Source organism: Ceratosolen solmsi, unplaced genomic scaffold (genome assembly GCF_000503995.2).
Source record: "Ceratosolen solmsi marchali unplaced genomic scaffold, CerSol_1.0 scaffold30, whole genome shotgun sequence".
Taxonomy (NCBI): Eukaryota; Metazoa; Arthropoda; class Insecta; order Hymenoptera; family Agaonidae; genus Ceratosolen; species Ceratosolen solmsi.
Genome location: NW_011948421.1, coordinates 7,657,345 through 7,684,319, shown reverse-complemented (window position 1 = coordinate 7,684,319; position 26,975 = coordinate 7,657,345). Strand labels below are relative to the sequence as shown.

Genomic DNA, 26,975 nt, shown 5'->3' with positions numbered 1-26,975 from the left:
GTAAAACAGGCAAGAGATATAATAAAGAGAACAACATATTGCCGTGATGTAATTGGTAACACTATGTACCTGGTTCTTTTCATAATTGTTCTAGAAAAAAAATTATATATAATGTATTATTTTAAATAAATACTTTTATCCATTTCATTATTTTTCTATTTAATAATTCTGATTTAATTATTTAAATGCGTTCACTTCTATGTGTAATAAAACAAATAATTTAGGATATAACTGGATTTTTACATTCTAAAAAAAAATTCTTTAAACTATTGTTAATTATTGGTATATTAATTATATAATTAAAGTATTAATATTTTTATCTAATAGTGATTATTATTATTTACTATAAGCACATAATATTTATTTTTAACTACATAATAATTTTATTTATAGAAATGGAATATTATTAAATTTTATATAAAATCAATTACTATAAGAATTAACCAATTTATCATTAAATAAAATTTCTTTTTACAAACCGCAAAAATTAATTTAATCAAATTTCAAAGTACTACTGAATTTCAGTTAAAGCAATGTATTTATAATAAGAATATATAGATTACATGGTTTTATTTTGTCCGTCTTGAAAGACAGTAATTTGTTATTTAGTTAAAAATATTTGTTTAAAATTTGATTTTAAATAATATTATATATAATATTATATAATTTATAAATGTTATAATGTAAACACAAATTCTCAGCTTTTATATCTTATATGTAGTTTATAGATTATTTTACTATTAATGCTTAAATATTTCGTTAAATTTAAAAATTACATTTTAAGTTAAAAATTAAATTTTCTTAGTCTCACCCTTATATATAAAATATAAATAGCTTCTTAATCAATAGAATAAATATTCCTTAAAAATTATGAAATCTTTAATAACAAAAATTGTGTATTGAGAAAATAAAAGTATTTCGCAAAAAAGGCAACAATTCTTATAAACGTGGACAATGTCTTGATAGTAGGTGATGCCGTAGGAAGTTGCGCTTGCTATTTTATAGATGTCCTGCATTCGTTTGTACCGTAATGTGCGTTCACACATAATTCAATGTAGATGCAATCTGCGGTTATCAGCTTCCACCACATGGGGTTCGTATCTATTCAAGCGTATAAAAACGTTCTATACCTTAATGCGTGGCTATCTATTTCTATCCTATAGCCATCCACAATTCATTTTAAATTCTATGCGGTGGATTTTGCACAGATACGTGATCATGCACAACGTATTCAGGTAGAAAATGAAGAAAAGTGTAAATGTATGATGGTCTATGAAAACTCATGATTCTGAGTTCACGCTAGCATATTGACTTAGTTCAGCATTAAATTCTTAACTATAATCCATTACAATCATACAACTATAATTATATAATCTATTTTTAAAACAAAAAGAATTCAATCAATTTATATTCTTTTTAAAGATTTTTCGTATAAAGTAGTAGATGAAATAATTAGGATTTTTAATAAACAATCCACTTTTTGTATAATTTATTAAAAAAGTGTATGCAATATTTTCAATATGACACCTTACTTGTACGATTTTCATTTTATTAATCTAAAAATTTTCATTTAAATTTAATATTTATTCATTAATTTCAATATAATAATATAAATATTAGATATAATACTTTCAACTGTCTCTCAATATAATAATTCATTAATTTTATTTTATTCTATGAAAAATAAAGAAATTTAATATAGTTTAACTAATTTTAGTGATTAATTTTACATGCATGTTTTACATTATGATACATACTATTAAATTGTTATTAATTATCTAAAAATTATATTTTCAAATATTATAACATCGACAAAATAATATAGTAAGTATAGATGACACATATAAACTTTCTTAAAATAGTCAAATAGATAATTTGTGAAGTTTTAATAAATATGTTATCTTTTGCGAATAATATATTTATAACAATATTGGATGTTTGTAATAATATTTACACATCAAGTTTTTGAAATTAAAACAAAAAATTAGATGAATTATATAATTAATTTTCTATTTTTTTTATTATACGAACAATTTTTATTTGTATACAAATCATAAATTTACATATAATGACATGAACACAATATGTATGCTTATATAGATTATATTGTTCTCTAAATATACTTGTTATTGTCTATATACTCTCTATATTGTCTAAGAATATACCAATATGGTGGTTCGTCATATTTTCAGAAAGTTATTGTAGTCAAATGTAGTAATTGGTAGTAGTTTCTAAGTTTCTTTAGAATTCTTATTCTCTCAAACTGCAATAAATAAATATGGTATTGGTTAATGTATTAAAAATGGTACTAAGCATCTAGCGTACTTATCTATTACGCAAAAATATTTATCTATAAAAATGCTGGTTTCCTGTTAATCAATTCAGTAATTAAAATATATATAATCTATATTGGTGTTCTGTATCCGCTATAATTTATATTGATATGATAAAACAGTAAATCTACTTGATGTAAAAAGTTAGTACAATTGCCTCAATTATTTCATTAAGGATCAACAACTCTGTTATTGGATAAATTAATTAACGAACATCAGAAAATGTTTCTATTCTTTAAGGATTCTACTTCTATCTTAACGGACAGGTGAAAATTGTATTGATAAACACAACTATAATTAATGCAGACTTTAAAAGTAAGCTCAAAGAATCAAAACAAAAATAATATCTAACAATGTTGTCTACCCAGGCATATTATTTTAAAGTATTTATAAGTATTACTCTTGCAAAGCTAGATGTGTATTGGATAAATGATAAACATAAGGTTACACAAAATTTAAAATTCTTAAATACTAAATGTTGCGACGTGTAAACTAAAAATATGAAATGCTGAAAAACTTATTTGATTGTTTTGCTGAATACGTATCAATATTAACAACCAGATATTTTTCTAGATATTAAGAATTAATGACGATCTCTTTATTATATGAAAAATGTTTTGAAATGTATGATGTTTTTCATAATTCACATAAGGAAGAAAATAAAAATTTTATAAAAATAAATTATATTATTACAATTACATGATTTACTGTAGTAGGCGTAACTTATCATTATAGAGAAAAATTGTTGTAATTTTAGTTTGGGATTGTATGAGTTTAATTAAATTACTAAACACGACTTATGATTATTTATGCGCTTATAAGAGTTGTTTATTAATACTATATTTCCTGTGCATATATATTAAAAAAATGTACATAAATAATTAAATAAATCTCTGCACAGTAAAATGTAACTTACATAAATACAAAATAGCATCACATACAAAATATTTGAGTAAAATAAAATTGTAAATTGTAAATACAAAAAACAATAAAAACATTATTGTAAATAAAAAGATTATGTATTATATAATTATATGTATTATAACTACATTCAATTTTATGGGGTTATAATAAGATATTCAAAGATGTCTTTGCAAAAAATATAGATTTTGGAAATAAACCAAAAAAAAATTCATGTTAAAAGGAAGTATTGAATATTGTGATCTACGTGTCATAATTTAAATCCACATTGATGCAAAAGTTTCATTTATATATTATCAGGTAACATAAGTGATAGAGAATTTGTATTAAAAACTAAATTGAAAGTATAAAAAAAAAATAGAAAGTTTTTTAACTAATAATAATTTGTATAACTAATAATAAGATACACTTTTTTATTAATATTTTTGTAAATTTCTAATTTCATAGTAAACTAAAATGTCTAAAACATTCAGTGGATCATTCTTAAATATTTACTAACAAAGTTTTAATTTTTAATTTTTAATTTTATTTTAAAAATATTGAATTTATTTCTTCAACCGGTTAATTTATTGTAGAGAGTAAATAATTTAGAATTAAAAATACAATGGAAACTAATTGAAAAATTTATTTATTAAAAATATTTTAGTTCATACAATTTTTTGGTCATTATTTTAAATTTATATTTAATATTTTGCTTTTAATATTATTTACAATTATAAAATTATTTATTTTTCAAATTTTACTACATTTTATAATAACATATTATTATTTTAATATTGTTTTTTATTTGATTTTATAATATTTTGAATTAGAATAAACTTAAACTAAATAAAAATATTATATAAAAGTTTTTATAAAGTAATTTATTCAAAATTTATATAAGAAATAATATTAAAATGAATCAAATATAAACATTATAACGTAAAAGTGTACTTAATTTTATATAATATAGTTATATTTCAATAGCAATATTATATTTATATTTAAAAATATAATAAAAATTTCTTTAAGTCCAGTCATTCAGTATTTTTAAAAGATTTTTCTATGCATTTATTTACAATATTAAATTTGAATCATTTTCACCACGATAAAGACAATTCATTTGCAACATATATTTTCATCATAAAAGTTTTTTTTTAACATTACTATGTCTTATCTTGAGGTGTCTATACAGTAAAGGATTTTGTACGGTAAATGACCAAAAATAATTTATCAATATTTGATTCAATTAATATTTTTATACACAATACTTGTTTTACAATTTCGCCCTCAAACAAGTTAATCATTGGTACGTTGTAAAATAAATAAATGACTATTGGTTTATATAATATACAACTGTCACTAGTGTATACACGGACAAATTATCTTCAATCTCATCTTCATTCAACAATCTTCAATATCGATTAATTTCTTCAGATGAATGAAGCCATTAGGAACATGAAAGTCACTTGAAGTATCGATGACATATTGCTGATGCTTGAGGATTCATAAGTTGTACGAAACATCTTACAATTCGTATAGTTATTTTCTGGTAAAACAGTGTAGTTTGGAAACATTTGAATAGAAGTTTCCTGTAAATATATTTCAAAACATTAATGTTTTAATAAATTATCTTATATTTGCATTAAAAATTTTTGAGTATTTCTTTTAAAATATTTACATCAAATAGAATAAATATTTTTCGAAAATTTGAACGGATTTGTACGAAATAAGTATTTATAAAGATTAAAATTATAATTATTATTTATTATTAAATGGGGTTGAAAAGTCACTGGTTTACGTATCTGGAAATAAATTAAATTAAATAGATTAATGTAAAAAATGAAAATTTATTTAATAATATTGAATAAAAGTATTACACAGAGTGATAATAGTAAGTATGAATTATATGCTTCATAGCCAATTGTTCAGTTTCCATGTACTTTTTATATTATTTAATTTATTAACGTTGTAAAATTCTTACATATATTAAGTTGAAAAGGGTAATAACTATTTTGTTCTAAAAATATTTAAGAAATATTTAGGAATTGTCCTAATAGCTATTTATTCAGTTATATTGTGAATAATATATACTAATAAAATAGAGTAATCCTTTTTATACAATACCAACCTAATGTTTATCACTATTATTATTGTACTATTGCATAATAAATCTTCGGTATTTCTAATGATAAGATCAATTTTAAACATAACCATTGAAATATTTATGGTCAATTACACAGATCTTCAATTTATTTGTACAGACATCAATTCGTCTTAATATCATTATCATAATCATCTACCTAAAAGGATTACCGTTAAAATAAATACATATATTAATAAAAAAAAATACAACACAAATATATAATAAATTGATACATTATAAACTATACTAATGTGTAGATATACGAGTATATCTATAACATTTAATTGTTTAGTACTATATTATCACTATCACTATTGATATAATAGTCAGCACTCTTTTCAATAACATTACAAATTTTTATTTAATTATTAAATATATTTGATGTATACGTAAGTGCGCGCGGGTTAGTATATTTCTGCAAAAGTGTCTACAAAATTATATTTTATCCACGAAATAATTGAACTTCTATATTCTAGTTTTATAAATATTTTAATGATTAAAATATTTTCTTACGATTCATTAATATTTTAATTAAAAAATTATCTTTTATTAATGAAAAATAACTAGTGAATATTTTAATTATCAAATTCAAATTATTTCAAAGTTACTAATATAGATTGCTTATATAATAATCTCAAAATTAAATATAGTATTATTTCAATTTATTTATTTTGTATTTTAACACTATTTTAATAATTCCATGAAACTAATAGGTTAATAATATCATAATTTGTTAATATTAAAAGATTTGTTCTATTAGAGAATATTAGAGAATATTGTTAATACTAAAAGATTTTTACTACTAGAAAATATATATTTTAGTATAAATGAAATAAAAGAATATGTATTACATTACTTTTTCTAATTTATTTTTAAAAGTATTAATTATTGTAAAAAATATTTTTAGGTAATATTAAACTAAATACTAATTTCAATAACAGATAAATTAATTTCGTTTGCATAAATGGTATACAATTTATTCATTTTATTAAACTTTAATTTATTTCTTGTTTTCACGACTTTAATGCAGAAGCATATAATATATTTAATATTATTTGTTGGCAAATATTTCAGAATAATGTTTAATTTTTAATTTTAAAATAGTTATATTTATAAAATCATTTTATCTAAGTGTTTATTAAAAATTCATTATTTATAAATAATGTTATACAAATTTATCTTTTTTATATGAAATTCGCCAATTTCTTCAATTGGCTCTAATGTCTCCAATTAAAAATGTTAATTTTAGTAAAAATTTTGGAAATACAAGTCGTGATACATATTTTTAATAAATTATTATTAATTAATAATTAAAATAAAAGTGATATGAAAATACTCGTATAAAAATATATCATCATTTTTTAATCTAGTTGCGGATTCATTAATGATCTTTTAAAAGAGGTACCTAATTTTTGTAACGTTTGTCAATTTATTATACTAGGAAAAATTATATGCTTCTCACTTAATTTCAATAATTTTCTACAAACTAAATTTTTTTATCAACTTTATATTATTAACTATATAACGAAATTTAATATTATTTAAAAGATAATGCTTAATTTTTATTTATTTTAATATACTAATATATTATAGATTCTTGATCGTTGAAACACTTTTATCGCAATTTTATCTTCCTCGTTATAATAACTTATTTAAAATTTGGTTTATAAATTTATTATATCTCATGTTCTTCTTTAAAATTATTAAAAACTTAGTCGTATATTAATTTTGATTTTTTATTATTATATGTATTATTTAAATAATGGTATATTTTTTAATAATTTTTTACTCGGGTTTAATTACATAATATATTGCTAATAAATTAATACTTTTATTGACTTCGTTAATTGAGCAAAATCTCAAGTGATGAATTTTTAAATATTTATTAATTAGCAATTTGTCGTAAAAAGAACTTAAAGAAAATAATATAAATTTTTTCTATTTGGTTAATTAGAATTTTTAATAAATATTACTAATGATTGTTTGTTTTCAAATTTATTAAATATAGCTTTAATTTTATTTAAACTAATTTTGAGTTGCTTATAATAATTAATTCTTTTAGTATTTATAAAAATATTTGCAAAAATTTACTATTAATGAAAGTTTGTTTAGATTATAACTTCAATCAAATTAGTGTTTCAAGTTAGTTAAAAGTATTAATTATTTTATTATAAATTTATTATGTAATTATTAAAAAACAGAATCATTAACGGTTTTGGGTTTAACAGATGGATACAAGTAATTAAATTAGCGTCTTTTTTCAATATTCTTACATCCTTCACTTAGTTGGTTTCGAATTCATGTTCATATTTTATAATACAACTTTATGTTCACATATAATTTAAAATTACATTTTGCCACATTTTTTGCAGGGATATGTCATATAGATCAATATAATGAATTGATATAATATAATAAAAAGGGTAATTTGATGATGATGGTGATGATGATGATAAGAATAATAATATTAATAAAAAATCGTAATAATAATTTTACGTATCTTATGGTTATCAGTTATTAAAATATGTTTATGGTACAGCTTTTAAAATTTAGCACATTATCATTGTAACTTAAAGAAATTATATTCTATAGATATTCACTGGCTATATTGTCAAAACTTATACAAATCAAACTTAAATCTATTCTAACTATATTTTATTTTTAATTTTAATATTTTATATATCTAGTATTTCTAATGATTCATTTGTAAACATAATTTGAATTTTTTCATTTTCGATACATATACTCAATTGCACAGATTTTGTATATAGCTGTACAGGTTCTTTATTATTTTCTTTTCTGATGTATCTTATTCTTATGCGTATTAATAATTGTTCAAAATTTTTTTAAATTAAAATTAATATACCGAAAAGAAATTAAATACTTTAAAATAAATAACGACTTTTAATTTTATTATTAGTTAAAAAGATTCTTTGAATGAATTTAGCAAAATTATATTTACTACCGTTGATATTTTGCAAATACATATATTTTTTACACGCATTATTTTTATTATGCATATTAGTTCCAACAAAATAATAATATGTGGTATTATATTTATTTTAATGTTCGCATTCAAAATTTCGAAATTTACCTGTGGAAGTTTATTTTCTTTTGTTCTGCAGAACGTAACATATTTTCCATGATACAGGTTCTTTTCTATAGATTTTGAGAGAGCTATGTCATTCCAAGCAAGAGCAGACATATGATCTGATAATGTATGGCCTAATGATTGTAATTTATTAAAATTTTTTATTATAATATAAAATATAAAATATAAAATTATTAAAAAGTAATAAATAATTAGAATTACCTTTAAATTCATCTGGTTTATCTATAATAAGCGTTGTAAAAATATCGTCGTAATCAATATAATCTCCTTTTGATATAAGAGTAGATTTGGCTTGTTTAATGATATCAACATTCACATGTTCAGGTGTACGAATGTTATGATAAATTGGCGAATACTGATTTGGAGATATAGGTAATGCAGCAGTTTCTGTTCTATAGATTAATATTAATATTATTTTAATTAAATAAATTATCAGAAAATTTTCCTTTTCAATTAAATTAAAAGCTTCTAAAAGTGCATTCAAATTATTTTTTATTAAAAAGATATTTATTAGTTTATTAATCAATAAACTTACGTAGTTGATAAGAATAGTTTTTCAACTTGTTCCATAGAGATATCTTTAAAACTCTGAATGTTTAATGCATTGAAAAATTCTTTTACTGGTGTCATACTGTAGCAAGCAGCTAAAAGTGTTCTTGGATAGTGTACAATAAAAGCTAAACACATTTCTTGGTAGGCAGCATAGCCACCAAACGTTGGACGGTTTCTATCTAGTGTATTATAAACGCATTCGACAACGAGTTCATCACCCGGCATAATTTTTGCCTCTTGCTCAAGCGTGAATGATTGCTGATAGTCGAAGTTAAAGTGTTTGTCTTGAATGATGGGTGGTAATTCCTTATTATGTCGTATATGCTTTAGACTGAGACGTCGGCCAGCAAGATGAGAATGGAGTACGACAGATACTATGTTGATACCATCTGTATCGAACATCTAGAAACAAATTTAATAATTATTACTTTCGATTCTTTGTTATGTCAGTAATGTATTCATATATACACACACACACACACACACACACACACACACACACATATATATATATATATATATATATATATTATACTTTTTCTATGTTACAATATTAATATGATTAAAATTTTTAAATTATATATTAATCTAAATTAAATTAAATCTAAGGAGACAATTTTGCTATTCAAAAATGAAATATAATAACATTAAAATCAATATTTATTTCGATTATTGTAGAATTAATGAAATGTAATATTTTTATATTTTAAATATTTACATATTTTGAAAATTCATAATATAATTTTCTTATTGCTGTAAAAGAAAAAACTATTTCTTTTATTTTCGTAGTTTTACATTTAATTATATAATTTTATCGTGTAGTTCATAAGAAATGCTATAATTTTTTTAAAAGTTATACGTTTCATAAAAAATTTATATAAACATTAAATTATAAATTAAAGTAATCAAATATTGCATTTTTATAAAAGCGAAGTCCTTTAGTTTTAAACTTAATTTTGTATGTTAAATAAAAAATTTCAATAACTATTATTTAATTAAATTTCTTTCAGTAAATAATAATGTATGCAGGCATTATTTCAAACATATACCGAGGTTAAAAATTAAATAATTAAAACTAGTTGTTTTATCAAAAGAATTTAACAATCGAAATTAATTTTTTATAAAATATATAATCTTAAAGTTTGATTTAAAATTCTATTTTTTTAATGTTTTATTTTTCGATTCAAATTGTATAATTTTAGTAGACTATTGTCTTATTACTTATACTTATTCATTTTTTAAATTTTTAGATTTTACTGAGTACTTCAAAAATATACTTTTGAAAGTATTTATTCGGAAAATTACTGTAGGAAAAGTTGCATATGTTTAATTTATATATTGAAAACAAGAAGTTATATATGGTTATTTTCTATAATATTTCAAATTTGTAAAGTGGACAACTATTAAAACTTAATATACAGTATATTAATATCATACATATACAAATTTATTAAACATTGTTTAAAAGGTAAATCTAAAAAAGTATACCTTATTTGTGCACTGAGGTGTACAATATCCAGCAGTTGCATATTCTTTTTGTTGAGGTGGCACCATGTGTAGTGGACTTACCGCTATTCCAGCAACCAAGATTCCTGCTTCCATTTTTCTAAGATTCGAAGTCAAATATAATCTGACTCCACTACTATCTATGGTTTGTTTGCTTATCTTGTTGTTGTAATGCACTTCAAGCATATAGTAGGAACCTTTCACGTGCTCGGCTATAGGAAAACCTACATGTTCAGGGTACCATTCGCCTTGACTTCCATGAGTCCATGCTAAGACTGGTTGCATACAGCTATCCCATTCCTTGGGCATTGTTGGACTGTAGCAATATGCCCCTGCAAGACGCGCGTGTTCAGAAAGGATAGGTTGTGTTGAGGCACATTCATACAAAATCACATGATGCACTAGAGCTTCGTTGAACTTTTCCACAAGCGGAGTATACTGAAATTTGTCTCCACTTTAGTTCGACAGATTTAATAAATTTTGAAATCTATTAACAGAAGTAATTTATAAGAGTATACGTAGTTATGCCACGCATTTAAAATATTTGAACAAACCAATGAATAATAAATTTATTGAATCAGTTATCTTTGTTATTTTTATTTTTGAGTTTTAAAATCTGTGATTTAATTTTATAAAATATTTAAAAAACAGTTCTCAATAAAATTTAAAGCTACTGCAATCAATGTGTGTTAGTTAAATAATCTAAATAAATAATAATTTAATAATATAATAAGAACAAAAGTAAAGATAATATCAACTAACAAAATTTAAGTGTAATAGACATTGATAATTGAAATTTATATTTAAAGTATTTATATTATATATTTTATATTGAATGTCTATTGAACTCCTATTAATAGTAGTTAAATAGTAAGGCATTTAGAATAGTCAAAAATATTCATAAATTAAATTAATTTAAATTATAGATTTAAATCACATTGTTTCTGTGATTTCAAATTTTTGGATTTTATTAAAGAGTAGCGCCTTAGATCAAATATCCATTTTATTATTTAAATATATGTAATCAACTTACTCCGATCATATGATGTTTCTGCTGTAACTTTGGAGCTTTAAAAATTTTACACCAGTAAATAGTATCTGAAGTATTTGATATAGTAAACTAAAAAAATAAGCATTTTTTATAATAACAATTTTATAATAATTCTAAAATATCAAAAAGTAATGAAGTGTAACAAAGTAAAAAAATGTAATGGAGAAATTTAAGAATCAACAATATATCTTTAAAGGTAATAAATGGATTTATTAGTACGGGGAAATTTATATGCCGGATTATTGTAATATATTTTAAAAATAATTGTATTAAAAAGTATGAATAAAAAAATTATAAATTTTATTTAAATACTTAAGTATAAATAATTACAAAACCATTTAGAAATATTTTACTCATTTAATAAAACAACTCAATATATATTGTAGAATTTACTTATACTTCATAATATTATTTAATAATTATATCAGTGAATTTAAAGTATTGAAAAAGGTGTTGAAGAGTAACATTATTGAACTATTGTAAATATATTATGGGCCCTCACTTGATTAAGCTTAACATCCCACTTAATTAAGTTATTATCATCAATTGTTGGGGGAGGATGAGGCGCTGGTGCTCTTAGCCTTAGAGCACGAACTCCTCGTTTGTTGCCATGGAATCTTGCAGTATTAAGTTCAGGGTCGGTTTGATGCAAAGCCCAAAGCACCCGAATTGTATCACCCTAGAAAATTATTAACGGATTTCTATGAAATTTTCGCTTCAAGATGAAGCAATTTAAACTATTTATTTTTTCCCTTACAATTTTATTTATAAGTTCTCTTCTGTATAAGATTAGTAAATTTAGTAGAACAATTTAACAGTTTATCTAGTTTCTATTTAATATATTTTTATATTTTTAATTTATCAATATTATAATAATTATGTTATTAATATCAAGACCAGTATTATTCAATGCATGAGGTCATTTGTCATTTAAAATTTTTTAAGGAATATAATAAATATGCATACATGATAATCAAAATTGTTTAATATAAGTACTTTTTATTAGATTTTCAAATTTTAGAATTTTTCATCAATACAACTTTTCATTCAATCAAACAATTCATTAACTAATTTTAAATGCAAAATTTCATGATTAATTTACATATTTACAGGTACACAATGATTTTCAATGATTTCATATATTTTAATTAATTAAAAAAATTAATTGCATATAAATATATTGAATTTATAATATTTAATGATAGTATTGCTCTTTACAATGATATGAAATTTTATTATAAATTTTGAAAATTTATTTAATTTTTTAATTATTACTTAATTGCCACTTTTATTTAAAGTTTCATATCTATTTGCATATCATAATTTTTTTTTATTTTTTTTCTAACTTAATTATTTTTTTTGTTTTTTTTTCTAACTTAAGTATTTTTTAGACAATAAAGAATTATATAATTAATTGTAAAAAAATCTTTTTTTAGAGGAAACATACTAATTTAAACTTAATAATTTTATTTTTTAGAAAATAATTAAAAACTTTTTAAAAAAATAACAATGATTAAAAAGTTATTGATAATTTTTTTATTAGATATCCATAGAACTCATTTTAATAAAAATATAACTTAAATTAAAAGTGTTAAATCCTAGAGTTTAACTTCTCTATTCAACGAAAGTCTTTAACTAAGACCTTTATAAAAATTGAGAATTATTTAAGAATAAAATACCGTAAGACTACGATCCTGTGTATCACAAGCATACCATCTTCTCGTAAAAGTAACAATTGTATGAGTGTTATTTTGAAAACCATTAATTAAATGGACGTCCTGTGAGGCGTCTGTTTCGGGGGCCGCATTCATGCTCTTTATTCCATGTGAATCCTAGAAGATAGAGTAGATAGTTAGGTAGAAAAATTTATATAATCCATTAGAGCGATAAGAATTTGTATATGTTCTATAAGTAATATATAAATATAAGTACTGTGTCTCATATTCATTATAATTTTATCACAATTGGAAGCAATTATACACATTATATATAAAGATTTATCTTTGATATTCGCTTTTAATATTTATGAATGATATTTATCTTGTTTGATACGCACTTTATTAATTAATTATTAACAAAAATATTATTCAATTATATTATTCTATTATTATAAATTTTTTGTTTTTATTATTATACTAAATATAAATAACTTACAATTACACACAAATATATATATATATATATATATATACATATATATTATACTTGTTAATCAATTTTTAGAATTAATCAAGACAATATTTAAAAATTGTATCAATCCAATTATTTATCCAATAAGTATATATTGTGAAATAATTACTTTTAATGTTATATATTGGATTAAATTACATATTAAATTTGTTTAAGAAACGCGTAATATAAATAACTTAAAATATTATTAAAACTATGTAATGACTTCTGTATATGTTAATATTTGTGAAGCTTGCAAGTGACAATTTTATAACTCATAACTTAATTTTAAATAATTTTTTTACTTTAAAAAAATATATTTCCTATAAATTATAATTTATTCCAAATAAATGTTGCTGCATATTAATATAATATACAAAATAATTTAAATATAATGATTCTTTTTTTTTTAAGTAATCTAATAGTTGGTTTAACAGTAATAGAAAACTATTTTATTTATTCTAATTATATTATATGCAATAATATATTTAATTTTAATTTGATGTTTGAAGGTATACACTATTACATAGGGATTTTATTCAATTTTGCATTACTTTCACTTTCCTTCAGCTTTCTTTCTTCTCTATTTCTCTCTTATATTTCATTGATTTATATAAAATGATGTAAAGTGGCTCATCTAATGAATAAAAAAATGAATTGTGTTATTTCTAATATGCTTACTTTCAAATAATCCTTAGGATATAGTTTAAAAAACCAACAAAAAATGTAGTTTATAGTTCTTGTTAATTTGAAAATTATGTTTGCCAGAAAATAAGAAAGGATGATTGCTAGTAGAAAAAATAAAAATCTATAAAGTACAGATACTTAGATTTATTTATATAATAATTAAAAGAGTTATGTGATATATCATTTATATTATAATTTTATTTACAGAATAGACTCTATAATAATTTAATATAAAAGATAAATGTAAATTGATTATTTATTATTTCATCAATTAGTGTATTTATTATTATATGCTATCCGATTTATGAGATAATGAAAATTAATCAATCTGATTTGTGATTGAAAATTATTTTATAATTATAAAAATTTAAAAATTGTTTCATAATTGTACTTCTTTAAACACTTTTAGTTAATAAAAGTTAGACAACTGAAAAAATAAATAATAAAATTTTTTAGATTAAATTTGAACAATCTTTTCTAATCATTTAAATGATTTTCAATCAATATATTATTAAAAGTTCAAATAAATAGAAATATAACGCAGCGAAAATGATCAAATTATCAATTTTTTTCATTTAAGAAAAATCATTTATTTTTCTTATTTGTATACCTTTTCTTATAATATACTTCTTTGTAATAAGTATAATTTTAAGTTTTAATATACTAGAAACAAAAATCATCAAAACCATGAGAAGTAATACATAAGAACACAAAACTGAAAATATAATAAAATCACAATGTATTAGTAAGATATAAGTAAAGATTTATTGAATGTAGTTTCTTTTATCTGTCGCCTCTCTTTAATTAAATGCGACTGTTTATAAAGATACGCGTACAGTCTTTTTGTTTGTAATAAGATTATAAACTTATTATTTCGCTTGTAATTCAAATAATATTTGCAATACTTAGTTAATGTAGACTTTCCTATTTTATTTTATTAAGAATTACTCGTAGCTAAAATATTTATATTATTACTTATATACATCAAAGGATTATGGATATTTCTACAAGTGCGAGTATAATATAAAAATTACGGAAAAAAACAAAGTACTGTATTCTATTTTGAATGCCAATAAGTAAATTAAAAAGCTTTATACATCTAACTAAATAATGCGAACTAATCAACATTATTATAATATTGTAATATAATTATCAATATCTAGATATTCACTGAAAGAAAATTAAAATTAAAATTTGTTATTCTGTCGAAGATTGTATGACAATCTTCAAATCACATTTACAATTTAATTTGTTATTCGTACGTCTAATTTACTTAGTTGTGTATTATATATAATATTATTATATATTATACAATTTCATGCACAATTTATTATATAATCAACTAAGTTATTATACAAGTAATAAATATTTAATTTATTAATCTACAAAATATTTTAATAATTCTATATTTTTGAAAGTTTATTTTACAGTTAATTGGTTTATTTCGTTTATTTTACAACTTATAATTTAGTTTATTTTACAAGTACATAAAAAATCAACTTAAAGCAAGTTTGTTAAATTTAAATATTAAAATATAAATGAACATAATGTAATTCTACAGAATCTGATTTAAATGCAGACAAATCTGAACACTACTTTAATCTACAGAATTTTCACTTTTATCTATATTTGTATTTATATCTAAGATTTTATCTATATTTAATTATTCTACTACCATGTATTCTAATCAAACAACAATGAGTAAGTATGAGTATGAGGAAATAAATAAAAACAATACAAGCTTGGAAGATACAAACTTGAAATACTACGATTTTACGAAGTGATTACAGCATGAAAAATAGAAAAGGAAGCTTGATCGATTGAGTTATATATGAAAATTTATGCTGTTGAAATATACAATATGTTTAGAAAGTACATTATTTGTAAAAACCAAATAAAAAAATAGACAGAATACAAGATAAAAAAGTCAATGATATCTTGATAGTAACCAAAAAGATTTTTAAAAGAAAGTAATTGATACAAAGCAATATCAGAATATATACTAACAGAAATCCTGCTTCAGTTTTAAAATTTTGAATTAAACATGAAAAAATTTGTAATCAATATGCTTAAACATAAACTAATACTAATTATATAAATAATAATTTATTCTTTTATATTAAATACTCTTATTGATCAGTAAATGCATTTTAATTTTTATTTGAAAAAAAACTTACTTTCACTCGCACTATTAACTCATGTTGATAGTATCTGTCGGACTTATTAATAATTTTTGTCAAAACTTTATTTTTAAGTAACATCGATATATGTAAGAATATTGTAAAATATATTATTACTGGACTGCAGAACTCATTATATTAAGTTTTTAATAATAAAAATCTATTACTATAAGTATATTTTTATTTATATTTAGATCTCTACATATTAATTACATCGCTTATATTTATGTGATTTAATGTTACAGTTTTAAATCAGAATATTAACCAATTAAAAATGATTGTTTGAAAAATAATATTAATAAAGTTTGATTTAAATGAATGTGTATTATAATAATAATACTTTAAAAATATTATACTCTTGATTTAAAATTTTTTTATTTCATATTGATAAGCATTAATGTTATTTAAATGATATTCACTATGTGCAACGTACAATGTAACCTAAATTTCTTACAAACATAAATATTTTAAAAGGTAATATTAAATAATTACTATAAAATAATTTATTTGTACATTAACATTTTCTTGAATTAAGAAAATTGGTAGAAAATTATCTGTATTGACAATTCGCTGTTTATATATTATATATTTGTTTATATATCTTTAAATATTTATATATTTACTTAATTATTTTTAAATTATAGTAAAATAATTCGATATTAGTTACCATCAATAATTTAATATAAATCGTCTAATTTAGATAAAAAATTTAATGATAATATAATTAAAATTTATTATTATATAATATGCATAATAAATATATAAATATGACTAAAATATAGAGACATTGGGAAATGAAAATAATAACATTTATATTAATTTTTAAATAAATTGATTACTTTGAAATTTATGAAAGTAATAATTATTTACAGTAAATACGATTTGTTTAAAGAATTTTTAGCATACAATGGTTTCCAAATGAAATTCCTAATTCAATTGTTATTAATTCATTAAATGAAAAATTAAATATAAAAACTTTTAAGTTAAAAAATAAGAGCTCAGTGTAAGAATTATCTAAAATATTTAATATTTTTTAAAATAAAATTTTATTTTATTTAGATGGATAATTATAAATTAAAAACCTACTGATTCTACATATACTTAAATTTTACAATTACTTTTGTAAAAGCATTTGTAAATATTATATTTGTGAATGTATACCTTAAAAAGAATTAGTAATCTTCACAATAAATAATATTAATAAGTTAAAGAATGTTATTTAGACTAATAAGTCTAAATCAGTCATTATAGGTATTTAAAAAGCAATTTAGTTGATAGTTTTAGAAACAAATATATTAGAAAATTAGAAACAAATATAAAATTAAATTAATGAATAAAATAAATTAATAAAATAATAAATTAATAAAATGAAATTGAATATTAAAAAGATATTAACTTACCAAAAGAGTGGTTACATGCGTATGGTCATCGACCCACGCAAGAATGATGTCCGCGCCCATCATATAACCTTTATCATTGAATCCCAAACCAATATAGCCGAGAGTTTTACCTGTTAATCTGAAGGTAACATTCTCATCATTACTAGGATCCCATTCCAATACTACATCACCTTCTTCATCCAGTCTTTCATATCTAGTGAATTTTGCCATTTTAGGTTCATTTCTTTTTGATCTTTTATTGATAATAAACGAATCTTTCTCATGTTTTAACTTAAATTTTTTTGGTTCCCGCTTGAATATATTTTTTAAAACAATGGAGTTTAAAGCAGAGTCATCTTTTATTTGTTCAATTTCTGTTTTTGATGACATTGAATAATGAAACTCATTTTGTTTTTTAGCTTTTAATGAAATGTAGTTATCAATATCGGAATTTGCTGTATGTAAATTTGGAGAATCCAGAGAGTTTTTCTTTAGATATAATTTCTTCTTATCTATATTTCAGAAGAAAATTAATATTTGAAAGTCATTAATTACAATCGATATAATATTTTGTTTAGTAAATATTGATTTAAATAAATTTGTTTCTATTAATTTATGGTAATTAAAAAATCAATCACCATTTTTCTTTATGCAGTTACTAATAAAATATATTATATTCTTACAAATACATTATTAATAATGATATAAGTATTAAATACTAAGGCTTGATTTTTATTATAAAATAAAACAATTAAAATTATAATATAATATACTAAATAAATTATTTAACTAATTTGTACATTAATTTATATAAGATGTTTATACTATTTTGGTAATATTATTTTAATTTTTAATACTATTTTGTTTTATTATATCTCAGATAATAGGAAAATGTAAGTTGATTTCATATCGGAAGAATTTACGAGTAAAGCTGTAAATTATTCTATATTTTTGTTGCACCGATGTATTATTCGCATGCAGATCTATATATTTTATCGTATTAATTATAATAACAATAATAATAATATGACATCAATTAGCCTTAAAAAATAATTTTATTATTACATTAAACAAGAAATTAGAGAGATGCCAATGTCTTTATTGTTTAAGTTGTTTTTGAAGAAGTGTAAAGCAGCTTACCTCTCACTTTATCATTGATGTCCAGCATTTGCTTGACCGGATTGGTTACCCGGAAAATTGAGCTCTCGAGGATGCTCCTGCGATAGCGAGACCAAAATTGCAATTTTAGCGCTCGATGTCGACTGTAGACTTGTGTTCTCATGGTTTCGTTCATGTAATGAACATAGAAGTCGAGAAGATCAGTTCCCACCACCAAGAAGGTGCATACAAATGCTAGGGCTCTTAAACACAGCATATTAATTGCTTTTTTTCATCAGAATACACAAGGACAGATTAACTAAATATATTTATGCTTATAAGATTTCACTCGCTTCTATTGCAAGTACAACGAAAATGGAACTAACAACCGGCTTCTATCTCATAAAATATAGCATACTCATATCGTACTTGTTCTACGCACGACTGTTGTGTGAGGACTAATTTCGTTGAGATGCTCCGACCGTTGGGTTACTGAATCAGGAAAGGACGCCAGAGGGTGGGGTAGTGGGAGCAGATGCCCGGGGCCCGAGCAGCAGCTGCTTTTTACTTTTTCAATAGTTTGATGTAACGTACCAACAATTTCAAGTCTGTCTCTGCTGTCGGATCCTTCGCTAAAATGACAATTTTTACTCTTGACATCGCTTTCTTTTAGTGAATTTTCTTCGATGCAACTAGTGACGGAGGACTCATACAAAGTTGTCTATGAGCTGTAGACGTTAAGGGATAGAGAAATAAAACACATTAAAGAGTGTTTACAAGCTCAAAAAAATTAACATTGATTGCTTAAATCAACGCAGTGTCCATTACATGTGCTTTTTATTGAATGAATAAAAGCATCTACTTTCTACTATGTCTTTCCAAGTTTTTCAGATTACAATTATTTATAATTTTCACACATAATATAAAAAAACTGTACAAAAATTAATAATTTTAAGATTAACATTCTTTTCTTAGAAAACAAGGCTCGAATAGTTTCTTACATTAAAGCTTTTAGAAATAAATAATGATAATGTACTTTCAGTTTTCATTCGTTTAATGTTTAACAATTCTATATAATTAATATAATTTATTTAAATAATTTGAATACCTATTTAAAAAATAATTATATGAAGTAATTAAATTTATTTAAAAATAATTTTGTGTATTTATCTAATCTTTTGTAGTTTATAAATTATTTATGCATATTGGCATTAAATTACCCTAAAATTTAATTAAAACTATTATTTTAATTTTATATTCAATTATTATATATGTTTATATAAGCAAGTACAAAGCAATTATAATTATAAGATAAAAAATTTCAAACATTTATTAATCTATTTCTCATCATTATCTCATATCTCACTTTTTCAATAAGTAGCTTTATTTTACTTAGTTATTTCGTTTTTCTAATTTTAAAAGTTCAATCTATTTTATTTTACTTCTAGCAATATAATTAATATTTAACAAATTAAGAATCAAATTTATAAATAGAAATTTTTTTTCCATTTATAGTTTATAAAATTATTTCAACTCATTTATTAAGACATCGTTATAACTAAGTTAAGTATAATAATTAGTAAACTCTAAATGACTAAAATTATAAATATTTAAAAAAAATAAATATTTTTTGGTTAAATACACATGATATATTTAATATTATATATATAATATATATACGAATGCATGCTTGTATCGAAATAATCACATAAAATTATTATTTAAGTTTAGAAGTTAAATTCTTAACTAAATATTGAAAGAAAGAAATTTTGATATAAAGGTGATTACCAATGTATAATTACATCTCTCAATTTTTAACCATATATCTTCGCAAATTAGCTGTAGACATTTTGTAAATTATCTATTTTTGTAAGTGATGATAAAGTAATAGTTAAATTATTTATGTTATTGACACTAAATGAAATATATATATATATATATATATATATATATATAATATAAATATTTTTGCAACATAAATCTATGATGAAATTAATATTAGTAACACTGTATATATATATATATATACATATTGTTTTTTTCATGAATTTTAGTTTAAATAAAATATAAAATAAAAATTAGATTTTAGAAATTAATATTCATGAAATAGTAAATTTATTTTTGAATATTAAAATAAATATTTAATTTATATTATTTTATTTGTATACTATTGTATTAATCGTTAAATGTTAAAGGTTTTTAAAAGTAATTTTAACGCTTTCAAATTTAAACATGTATTTAATTACTTAGCTATTCATTATGATACTAATGTAAATGATTACGAAAATCCACTATAAATGTAGTATTGTTTAAAACATGATATTAATTTTGTTAACAATTGTTTTTATAATTGTTAATTTTGATTCTAAATATTTCTAATATTAACAATCTTTGCAGAATTTACCGTTAGAAAAAAATGAGAACTATGCTATAATATTCTAACCGCAGTTCCTACTGCAGCTACCTGCGCTCTGGAAAGTTCGAATATAGCCCCACGTTTTGAAAATACTTAACGGGCAGTGAGAGGGAGAGAGAGAGAGAGAGAGAGAGTGTGTGTTGGCTTCAGGGAGTGACGGTGAGGGAGGGGGTAGTATGGGCATGCGTAGTAATTTAAAAAGTAAGGTCGGGTAGGTAATTTGATGGCTGTTTCTTGAAGAAGCATTTTTTTTACAACTATGTGAATGAGGAAATTCTAAAGATCCTCTACTTATTATATGATTATAGTATTAAAATATATTATTATTTAATCTAAATTGTAGAAACGAAGCAAAACCTTTTGAGAATGGAATTATAATTTGCATGAGTTTTACTTTTTGCCAAATGTTTACTGCTTATCGTGTTTTAAGAAATAGCACATCGAGGTAGCATATGTATTTTGCATTTACCATACTCATACTTACAAATATCTATTTAAATCGAATGCCATATCAATTAAGCTCATGGAGGACTTCTATTTATTTGTTAAATTTATTAAAGTATTTTATGAATAACCAAAGTTTTTTATTAATTAATTTAATTTTTCATTATTTTTAGTTCTGAAAATAATAAATTTCTCATTAAAATCTTGATAATAAGCAATTAATTAATTATTCTTTATTCACAAGTATCGTATACAAAATGAAGTAAAGATTAATATGTTTACAACGTTAATAGAATTTATGGTTATTAATCGATTTTCAAACGTGCATATTCTCAATTAATAAAACAAAACTAAAGTAATTTATGTCACTCTCTATAAAATAGCTTAATTAAAATAGCAACAATTTTCTTTATTATTGAATCTGTGCTCACAATTAATCATATTTCTAGTCCATTAGAAAGTAAACTTAGTTCATCAATCAGTAACTAATATGTGTTCTACTTATTGTTTATAAAAATAGTAAACATACGGAATTTTTATCTAGTTCAATATTAATCTTATGCTAAAAAATATTTATATTTTAATTAATTTTGTATATATGTAATCGTATAGATATTGTTTCATTTATTGAATTTAAATTTTATAAGATGATGCTAGGATTATAATTAAAACAAAAATTACTTATTTTGTAACTTATACATTTTAATTCGTAAAAATAAATATTTGAAATCAAGTCTTGTTATTATTAAAATTTTAATTATTCCTTTATCTATACATATTTGAGATAATTATTAATTTCAATAACCAATCATTTTTTGGCTAGAATTTTACATAGAATATTTTTAAATCCTTTATAATTTTTTAAATGATTTACATTTGGTCTTCTTCTTTAGAAATATAAATAAAACATTTATTTAAAATATTTAAAAAAAATTTATTTTACAGTATTTTAAAAATATAAATAATAACATAAATCATTGCTTTATCCGAAAAATAAAGGTAAATTAAATCTCGGATAGTTTGTAAATATCATAATTTTAATGATCGTATAATTATTATTCTACATTCTACGAAATATATTAAAAATATATGAAAATATACCATTATACAAATATACTGTTACAAAGTAATTTTATTTTATCAATAATATTTTAATAGGAGCTATTGTTAAAAAATATAAATATGAGTGAAGCTTTAAAAATTGTTTATAAACATTATAATATTGTACTTTATCGAGCAATTATTATTCAGTAAGTTTTATGTAGTTTCAGTAGTATAGTTAAAAATTTTAGGGAAATCGAATTTGTTTTTTATAAGTATAGTATTTACAAATTATTTTACATTAGCTTCTGGATAAATAAAGTCGTTTAAGTATATTATTAAATGATTAATAAAAATAAAACATAAATAATAAATAAGTTTATGAAATAAATTTATTCATACTCAGAATATTGTAATTTAAAATTTAATTTTTATTTCTGTTTATATATATAATATTGATTAAATTAACAAAATGATTATTTAAATTATTATTTAGAGTTTTTGTTTAAAATGAAAAGAGTTATAATAAAAAAAGGAATTTATTTTACGAGTACAAACTTTTTACTTGATATATTGATAATGAAATTTCATAAATCAGTTTTCTTCTGTGTAGATATAGATATATGAAAAATACGCTGTTTATTTTCTTAATATTTTTTGTTTGAAGTGATCACTCGATCTTTAATATGTATTTTATTAAAAGTATAATGAACCTAGGTTATTTAGTACAAGATTACAGATCGTTATAGAATATAAAAAATTCAAGCCTTTCATAGATTTAGAAAAACTTTCAATGCTATTATTTAAAATACTTATAAAGGTTATAATATGTTATTATGGTTATAAAAACTTTTTCTAAATAGAATTATGACTTATTTTTTTGCTTATTAATTAATACTTTGTTTATTAATTATGTTTTTATTTTTTAAAACAGAATGTATTAAACTATATATTTTCAATAAGATAAAGTTTTAAAATCTATTATTAATATTATATTTTTTATAATACGTTAAATACATTACATATATTAATATTTACAAAATTGATATTTACAAGTATTGAATAAATACATATAGTGTATTTGTGCACGTACTGAAAAAATTACTAAATTTTCTTTATTTTGGAATTAGTTTTGCTTTTTTCTCTGAAAATTATCAAATTTAAAAATATATGTATATATAAATAAATAAAATTAAACGTTATTCTACTATTTTTCTAATGTTTCAAGTAGTAAAAAATCATGATAAACGAGTATAAGATTTTAGTTAGCAATGAAAAAAAAATTAATGAAATCAATAAAATAAAATATAATATATGTACTTAAAAAGTTATAAGTATTTGAGTAAAAATACTATTTAGATGATATAATCATGAAATTTTTAAATTATTTTATAATAATTGGTATAAAATTACATTTTGTCTGATTTCTGTATTCGAGATAACGGCAGAGAGCAAGGATAAATGTCTTCGGTAAATAACTCATAAGATGTTCTACGAATGAATAGTAAAAATATAAAGTTAAAAATAAAAGAATAAAAATAAAGAAAAAGAAGAAAAAAATAGAAAAAATAAGAAAAAACTGCAGATAGGGATTTAAGAAATAGTACGAATGTTATTTAATACGAGATATTAAGCCAATGAAAAAATTAATAATTTACATGCCAAATTATTAAAAATATTTCAAAATATACTTACATCAATTATTAAAGATAATTTTAAAAACATTTGTTTTTTTAACACATTTAATAATTTTATTACAAATATTTGTGTTAAACTAGTGTTACTAATTATATAATGCAATATTTTTCGTACGTGTAATATATCTATAATATAATAAACATTCTTATTCCCAGTAGAAATCTATCCCCTTATTGATAAAAGAACTATTTTGAAACAAATAACTAATAGTTATTGACAAAATATTCCAGAAGCATCAAATACAGCCATCTATAGAAGAAAACGTAGTACTGAAATTATATGCCATATATAGATAAGAAGTGTTTTGCACAATAGGAATACACTTAAAATATAAACTACACCAAATTCTTTCTGGCTTATTTTTAAGCATTATGAACAAATGAATATTAATTTGCAATATAATATTTAAATATTCTTCCATTCTTCTCTCATTATTTGAATTGATATTATCGTTGAATTACAGTCTAGAAACGCTATCCCTGATACATTATGTTAGTTCTTATTCAATAAGAGAACTAAGTATTGTTTAAGAGCAAAATAAAATATTAAGACACTTAAACCATATTGTATGAATTCGCAATTGGATATTGGCTTAATAAATTATAAAAGTATTTAAAAATTGATTATAAGAAAATACCAAATATTTAATTTATATATTATTTTAGGAATTGGAATTATATCTTATAAAATTTATTTTAACTTCAGTGATATTAGACACACAAATATTTATAAGATGCACACAATATTAAATGTATAAATTATAAAAAATAAATACTAACTTCATGTTGATAATTTATTACTTATTAATTTGATAAACACTAAACTTGATATGTATTTTCCGATTTTAAAGTATATACATTATTAATAAAAGATGCATTACATTAAATTTTTTGTTGATTCATATAAATGATTTAACTGATAAATAAAATCATACTATAATTAAGTGAAACGAATTGTTTACAACATACAACATACAACAAACTATATTTACTAATTGGGGAAACTAATTTTTTTTAAATTATATTAATAATATAAAATATAATTTTAATTATAAAATATTAATTTTATTTTATTTAGATTTCCCAAATAATTCAAATATTACATGTATTATTATATATAATAATTGTGACAACAACAAATATTCAATTTTATTTCTAAAAATAATTTTTTATAAAAAGATATTTTAAATTACAAATATGTAAGTATTTTCTTCATTTATTTATATGTTTTTGTTTTTGATTTTTTTATTGTTACATTTGTAATTTATTGTTATAAAATATTTATTTCGTGATGCAGTTTATGAAGTGTTATCTACAGCCGGTAACAAAGTATTTGTTATTTTGTGACCTTATGTAGATAATGTCCACTTTCGGATATTTTTTGCTTTAATATCAATTACTTTTTTTAAAATATTGTAATTTAATATTATACAATATATTAAATTATCTCACTTTTTTCATTATTTAGAATAGAGACCAAAATTTTACTCTAAACTTCATATAAAAATGTTTAGTATATAAAAATTATCTAAATAATCTATAATAAAACAATTACATATATAAAAATTTTCAAAACATGATATTTAGAAGTACGTATAAAATAACAATGCAAAATTTTATACAAAACAAAGATTTTATTTAAACCCATAAATAAATGGTATTAATTATAATTTCAATTATAATGAAATATACAAATTAATTTTCTTTGTAGATATTTGTATTGTATTATTTTCATATCTTGCCTTATCTATTTAAATATTTTGTTTATTGCTATTTTACTTTTTTATGTTTGTATATTCTCAATTATCATTGAAAATAGTTACAATAAACATTATAAATTTCATATACTTAGAATAATTTTTGTAAAGAAATTATAATTATACGTGAAAATTTTAAAACCAAAAAATTTGTTATATCTGTTAGAAAAGGTACAAAACTAATTTTATAACTTATAAAACATTAAATTATATGGATTATTATCTTTATACATATATAACATAATTTTATAGTAATGGGTATCTTTTGAATAATAGTAATGATTTCAGTTTTTATTATAATGTAGATAGTAACTTAGTAATTTATTATATATTAAATCATATATTGTTTATTCTAGATAATACAATTTAAATTTTTATTTTAGATTCTTAATATTATAAAATGATTTATTGTATAATTAAGATAATCATTATTCTTTTAGTATATAATAAGATTGATAGTTATACATGGTTATCAATGTGGAAATTAATATATTATGTAATGATTCA

The 26,975-nt window shown here is 20.8% G+C and overlaps 1 protein-coding gene across 1 annotated transcript; it reads right to left on the bottom strand.

The window, feature by feature from the left end:
* Positions 1-5,500: 5,500 nt before the first annotated feature.
* LOC105361695 (MOXD1 homolog 1) lies at positions 5,501-19,574 on the bottom strand. The gene is made up of 10 exons (XM_011498947.1): positions 19,156-19,574; positions 18,037-18,527; positions 13,280-13,432; positions 12,103-12,279; positions 11,583-11,669; positions 10,532-10,987; positions 9,027-9,445; positions 8,693-8,883; positions 8,474-8,604; positions 5,501-5,536 (listed from the first exon to the last, which is right to left on the bottom strand). Exons 1-10 carry the CDS (start codon positions 19,388-19,390, stop codon positions 5,501-5,503), a joined length of 2,376 nt encoding a protein of 791 aa, XP_011497249.1. The 5' UTR covers positions 19,391-19,574.
* Positions 19,575-26,975: the final 7,401 nt, after the last annotated feature.

Coding starts and splice junctions, on each gene's coding strand:
- LOC105361695 (XM_011498947.1), bottom strand. CDS start 19,390: ATGCTGTGTTTAAGAGCCCTAGCATTTGTATGCACCTTCTTGGTGGTG. Junction 11,670..12,102: donor GGGATGTTAAGCTTAATCAA/GTGAGGGCCCAT, acceptor TTATTTTTTTAG/TTTACTATATCAAATACTTC. Junction 8,605..8,692: donor TAAACCAGATGAATTTAAAG/GTAATTCTAATT, acceptor TACAATCATTAG/GCCATACATTATCAGATCAT.